This window comes from Ailuropoda melanoleuca, chromosome 15 (assembly GCF_002007445.2).
Source record: "Ailuropoda melanoleuca isolate Jingjing chromosome 15, ASM200744v2, whole genome shotgun sequence".
Classification (NCBI taxonomy): domain Eukaryota; kingdom Metazoa; phylum Chordata; class Mammalia; order Carnivora; family Ursidae; genus Ailuropoda; species Ailuropoda melanoleuca.
This window is the reverse complement of record NC_048232.1, coordinates 33,593,503-33,599,641: the sequence shown is the minus strand read 5'-3', so window position 1 is coordinate 33,599,641 and position 6,139 is coordinate 33,593,503. Positions and strand designations below refer to the sequence as shown.

The following is a 6,139-nucleotide window of genomic DNA, read 5'->3' as shown; positions in this document are numbered from 1 at the left end:
GAGGAGGGCTACTAGCTCTGGACCTGAGCCACTAGAGGGCTCTGGTACTGTGTGGAATGCCTATTCTTTGCAGTCTCTCTTAAGGAAGTCCTCAAAATAAGAGGTGGTCCTAAGACCATCAGATATGTGGTAGATCTGAGGCCAGATTATTCTGTCCTGAGACTCCTGCTGCAACTGACCTTCTGAAAAAGTCTATAAATAGGCAAGGGAGTGGGTACTAGGTCCTGGCTTGTAGAATGTGCTACTATAGTTAGCAGGGACACTATGTCCAAGAGGCCTCCTTGCACCTTTACTCCCCTGAGGAAGGAAGCCATGACTTTCTCCTACTCTGCTATAGCTACATCATTCCCCAAGACACAGTATAAAAAAGCCAAATTCACACTGTCACAATTAATTTATTGAAATTTTATAAAAACTCAGCCAAGTAGAAGAAAAAGATACAACCCAAGAGTACAATTCTCTTCAGTGCTTTTTTTCTCCTTGCCCCTGTGGCACTGATGTTAAGACAGCCCCTTGCTCTCCACTAACCAGGCAGCATGGAAATATTCTTGAAGTAAGGTCCTATGGATTTCAAGCTGGGGCCAGGTCTCAGGCATTTCCTGAGGCACCCCAGGCAACAGTTACTGACCACCCAATACCTCTGTCAGAGGAAAAAGCTCAGTTTATTCAGTCCCTAGAAAAGTTGCTATCTTCCCCTGGTCAGACACTAAGGCACCTTGACAGGGTCAAAGACAGCCAACAGTCCTGACTAAAATTCACTGTAAGAAGGCTGCAGACATCAGGCATATGGGGCACTCAAGATGAGCCTGACCATCTCCTAGGTGTGTCTCCTTTTCATAACCTCCTGCCTTTCCACCCCAGCATTTCCAGCCAGCTTATAACCCAATTTCTGGGGAAGTGAGGGGGAGAACATCATTATGAACACAGACTCTTCTCTTAGATTGGAGCAGGAGCCAAATGCAATAAATAAGAGAATTGGGTTGGGAGGGAGAGTAGAGGAGAGGCTAGGGAAAAATCCTGCCTCAAGTCTGGTGCACCTCATGGAACATCAGTTCACGGGGGATGGCTGTTTCTGGACCAAACTTGGTAGCTGCTCGACGCTCGAAGGCAGCGACATTCTGCTTGACAACCTCATCAAAAAACATGGTGGCCAGCTGGGAGTGCAGCAGAGAACGAAATTCAAAGGAAATCTGGGAATAGGTAAGAGACAAAATTCAGGACCATGTTGGATAGTCCCTGGCCAAACACAAGGATACTATTCATTGTCTTTCCCCCCGCCCCACCCCGTTCCTTAGATCCCCTCAAAAGCCCTTACTTAGGACTGAGCACAGAATACAAGTTTGATGTAAGCTCAGACCTGTGGCAATTGACGGGAAATGCTAAGTGCAAGCTATACTTAATAACTTCCATAGTACCTCGCTCAACCCTCACAACCCAGTTGTAGCTCTATGCTACACAGCCTCCTGACTCACCGAAAAGTCCACAGTGCAAGTTCGCGGGTAGGCAGGAATACCAGGGCTGAATCGCCAAATGGTCTCTAAATGGTTGAAGAGCTTGCCATCAGTGCAAACAGCCTAGAAGAGGGCAGTTAGTTAAATAATATTACAATGGGATAAAACCTACAGTAGGTATATAGGAGGGTATAAGAAAGAACTGAAAAATGTTTTCCTTTCCTTCTAATGTTTTATTAGGGAAGTATTTGACACAAGGAGCTAAAATCATTACAAAGAAGGCCAAAATAACCCTTAAATGTAAAAATGCTAGAGAACACAAAAACTTCGCTAATTAATCCCTTCCAGTGCCTCACCTTGACCATGTGAGGTTTGACCATGGAAACAGCAGAGGTATAACGTTCCACAATAGGTGGAAAGCCAACCTCTAACTGGGCCTTCAGGTGACCTTTGCGGCTAGATACCACCAAGGACTTCTTACACCAGGGCACAAACTCACGATACTCCTGGACATTAGACACCACTTCAAACATCTCCTGCATTGAGTACCTAAGGGAAGGAATCAGAGAGAGGCCAAGGAACTGTCAGCTGGGACAGGTTCCTCCCTGTCCTGGGTGCCCTTCCCCACCCCATGCCTCTGCCCACTAACCATTCACCTTCAAGAACTAGAGATCCCAAAGAAGCCTGGATGAATGGCTTCCCAAAAGCAAACATGGAAATTTCCATGATGTTAAAGTTACGTTTCTTTTTTTTTTTTTTTTAAGATTTTATTTATTGATTTGACGGAAAGAGACAGCCAGCTAGAGAGGGAGCACAAGCAGGGGGAGTGGGAGAGGAGGAAGAAGCAGGCTCCCAGCCGACCCCGGATCACGCCCTGAGCCGAAGGCAGACACTTAACGACTGAGCCACCCAGGTGCCCCTAACGTTATGTTTTGCAGTTCACAGAATGCTTTTGCGTTTACTATCTATTTTGATCCTAAGAGGGACCATCCAAGGGAAACAGGCTATTCGTTTTACTGGTGATCACACAAGAACTCAGATCCTACCTTTACAACTTTCTAACAACGTAGTCCTAAGTAAATTACTTGTGCCTCCATTTTCTCATCTGTAAATCAGAGTTAATAATAGTGCCTGATACATAGTCTGTTGAGAGGATCAAATGAGAAAACCTACCTAAAACACTTAAGTAGCCTACCTACTAGCTGTAGCAAGTGTTCAGTGTTAGTCTTATATCTTGCCCACAAATACATTTAAAAGGTCAGCAGGGAAATAATACCCTGTTGTCTTATATTGTCCAATTCTAATCACCTTTCTCTTAATGCACATGCCGGGCAATCAAGAAGGGAAATTAAGGTTGGAAGGCTGGCAGGGAAGGATAAAAGATCAATAAGAATAGCTGGGGAGAGGGATGGCCGAGGATGAATCTTGCCCACTATTGCTTCCCTTACATTCTAGCCTGGATTTAGTCATTTGTTTGGAGGAAGGGAATGTGGAAGGATGCTGGACAGGGGAGGATGCTCACCCCATGATCCTACGCTCAGAGTAAGCTTTTCGCTTGTTGGTGAAAGGGGCAGCAAAGCCCATGAAGGAACGCGTGGGAGGTAAGCCAACATCAGCCACCAAGACTTGGGCAGCCCGAGGCAAGAAAAGGCTGCAGGACATCAGAAATCTAAGGACAAAAGGAAAGGAGAGAGGACGTCACGATTCTTTGTATTCCTCAACCATTCCCAGGTGAAGTGGGGGGGGGGGCATCCCAGAGGAAGGTCATCCGAACAAGCGTTTCCCCCAGCACCTGCTGCAGCCCGCCAGTCTCCCTGGCCAGGCAGTCACGAGTGCGAAAGGTCGAGGGCGGCTAAGGACAGTGGCGGGGGAGGAGATGGGGAAAAGTGGGGTGCATGCGAAGCGCAGCTGCCTTGGAGTGTGGGCTACGATACCGTTAAAAGCTAGGACTCTTCAGAAAGTATCACGGTCTCTGGGGCCTGGCCGAGCTGGGCGTTGCCAGGGCACCCGCAAGGGGCAAGTAGTGGTTGGGCACCCACCCCGGGGACATCCCCTCGCGAATCACTTGGCAAAAGCATTCCCCAAAGCTCTACATTAGACCCGTAGCTAAGACCGCTGCCGCGCCCGCACCGCAGCGCCGCAACCCTACACGACTGAACTTCGGGGCCCTGGACGACCCCCTTTCCAGCCGCGCGGCCGCTCGCGCCTCCCTCTCACCTCATTGGTCGCGGCCGTCGCGGAGGGCCCGGGGGCGGAGCCGGGCGCGCGCCCGGGCGGAGCGCGAAGCCGCCGCAACGCTGGGCCGCCGCGCGCGTCCCGGCTGGGAGCCCCCGCGCGCCCGCCGAGGCCATGCGCGGGACCGACCCTTCCTTGCCCTCTCGGCTCTGACCCCCGCTGCGCCCTCCTCACTCCCGAGGAAAAGCGGCCAGAAGCGGCCGCCGGGCGGGTTCAGGGTCCCCGAGAACAGGAGCGGCTTGGGGCTGCGGCTCCTCTCGCCCCGCTCCCGCCCGGGCGGCGGGGGAGGCTAGAACTGAGGCTGCGACCGCTGCTCCCGCAGCTCCCAGTACCCCCACGTCACGCCGTTGCCATGGCTCGGAACGGGGAGAGGGAGGAAGAAGGGGACAACGCGGCCTTTCGGGAGATGTAGTTTCACACCTCTAGCGAGAAAGGGCGCAGGAGAGAGCGTGTGAGAAGCTGCAGAGATGGCCGGGAGGAACCAAGTCGCCTGGCAAACGACTTGGCGAGTCTGTGGTCACGGAATTGATACATAAGCACAGAGGCGACTTCGGGGGCGTGTCGTAAGCAGACATCTGCTGATCTTCTGAACGTCTCTTTTAGAGCCTTTATTATATTTTTCCTCGTTCATAGTTAGAAGTTCTGTTAATCTTTGTAGCCTCTATCTATGGTGCCTAGTACTATGCTGTACATCTTTGAGGAAGGAAATTAATCTTTCAAGCTCTGGGCTAAGACTTTGCATAGTTTTCTCTTTTAATATTTATAGAAAGAAGTGGGGGGTGGGGGTGAGGGGAAGAACCAGACTTAATTTTAGGGGAGAAAACCGTCTCTGTCTGGAAGTGTGCACTTGAGGAAGGGTGAGACCTCAGGGAGGGAACCCAGGCAAAGAAATGTCACTGTACTGCTTTCCGTTGTGATAACAAGTAGGGGGGAAAATGCTCTTGATAAAAGTGGGAAGAACAAAAGGAAAATAAAAAGAGAGAGATTGGATCTAGATGGGTACAAAAGTCATTGAAATTCTCCCACGGTGGAGTAGAGGAAGGCCATTTTAAGAATGGTGGTGCCTCGTGTGCCTGGGTGGCTCAGTCGTAAAGTGTCTGCCTTCAGCTCAGGTCATGATCCCAGGGTCCTGGGATAGAGCCCTTCCAGGAGTGGGGCTCCCTGCTCAGCAGGGAGCCTGCTTCTCCCTCCCTGCCCCCCCCCCCGCGTGTGCTCTCTCTCTGCCTCTCAAATAAATGAATGGGGAAAATCTTTTTTAAAAAATATTTTATTTGTATTTATTCATGACAGACAGAGAGAGCGGCAGAGGCAGAGGGAGAAGCAGACTCCTGGCTGAGCAGGGACCCCCATGCAGGCTCCATCCCAGAACCCTGGGATCATGACCTGAGCCGAAGGCGGATGCTTAACCAACTGAGCCACCCAGGTGCCCCTAAACAAATAAAATCTTAAAAAAAAAAAAAAAAAAAAAAANAAAAAAAAAAGAATGGTGGTGGCTGCTGTTGCATTTAGAGATATTCATGCTATTATAGTGTGAGCCCTTCCTCTGCTTCTGTTCTAAATCTTTGGTCACATTTCCATACTCAGTAAAGTTTTGTCTGAGTAATGTGTGGAAGATGAAAGGAGGATAAAGTAATTAAAGTAACTGTGTCGCCTTTGGGGTCCAACTGGTGTGGAAGAGAAACAACTTCCCTAGAAATGGGGGCTGGAAGCAGATAGAAATCCTCCCTCTCCCCACTCCTACTTGAGATTGGCATTAATTTTGGGATTTTCATTGCATATGGATTGATTTAATCTTTTTTTAAGATTTTATTTTTTAAGGACGCCTGGGTGGCTCAGTCGGTTAAGCATCTGCCTTCTGCTCCGGTCATGATACCAGGGTCCTGGGATCAAGTCCCACATTGGGCTTTTTGCTCAACGGGGAACCTGCTTCTCTCTCTGCCTGTGGTTGCCCCTGATTGTGCTCTCTCTCTCTCTCTCTCTCTGATAAATAAATAAATAAAATCTTTAAAAAAAAAGATTTTTCTAATTTTTTTTTAAAGATTTTATTTATTTATTCGACAGAGATAGAGACAGCCAGCAAGAGAGGGAACATAAGCATGGGGAGTGGGAGAGGAAGAAGCAGGCTCATAGCAGAGGAGCCTGATGTGGGGCTTGATCCCATAACACCGGGATCACGCCCTGAGCCGAAGGCAGATGCTTAACAGCTGTGCCACCCAGGTGCCCCAAAAGATTTTATTTTTTAAAGTAATCTCTACACCCAACATGGGGCTCGAACTCACAACTCTGAGATCCTCTACAGACTGAACCAGTCAGATACTCCTGGATTGCTTTAAATTTTGAGCCTATTTTATTTGAATGTCAAAGAGCAAGAGCCCTCCCTTTGACTCTGGCTTACATTTAACATTTTTAACGAAGGCATTTTTGGGGAATGCCTGGGTGGCTCAGTTGGTTAA

The 6,139-nt window shown here is 49.1% G+C and overlaps 1 protein-coding gene across 3 annotated transcripts; it reads right to left on the bottom strand.

Annotated features, from left to right (window-relative positions):
• Positions 1–375: 375 nt before the first annotated feature.
• COQ10A (coenzyme Q10A) lies at positions 376–4,024 on the bottom strand. Of its 3 annotated transcripts, none has more exons than XM_034643830.1 (5): positions 3,669–3,802; positions 2,974–3,120; positions 1,808–2,000; positions 1,473–1,574; positions 376–1,190 (listed from the first exon to the last, which is right to left on the bottom strand). In XM_034643830.1, the coding sequence occupies exons 1-5, from the start codon at positions 3,800–3,802 to the stop codon at positions 1,023–1,025; spliced, it is 744 nt and encodes a 247-aa protein (XP_034499721.1). In that variant the 3' UTR covers positions 376–1,022. The 3 variants fall into 3 exon arrangements, with proteins under 3 accessions (XP_034499721.1, XP_011219015.1, XP_034499722.1); XM_011220713.3 differs by lacking the exon at positions 3,669–3,802 and adding an exon at positions 3,386–3,624 and having other exon boundaries at positions 1,023–1,190; XM_034643831.1 differs by lacking the exon at positions 2,974–3,120 and having other exon boundaries at positions 1,023–1,190; positions 3,669–4,024.
• Positions 4,025–6,139: the final 2,115 nt, after the last annotated feature.

Coding starts and splice junctions, on each gene's coding strand:
- COQ10A (XM_034643830.1), bottom strand. CDS start 3,802: ATGGCCTCGGCGGGCGCGCGGGGGCTCCCAGCCGGGACGCGCGCGGCG. Junction 3,121..3,668: donor CGACGGCCGCGACCAATGAG/GTGAGAGGGAGG, acceptor TTTTGTCCTTAG/ATTTCTGATGTCCTGCAGCC. Junction 2,001..2,973: donor TCTGAGCGTAGGATCATGGG/GTGAGCATCCTC, acceptor TCCTTCCCTTAG/GTACTCAATGCAGGAGATGT.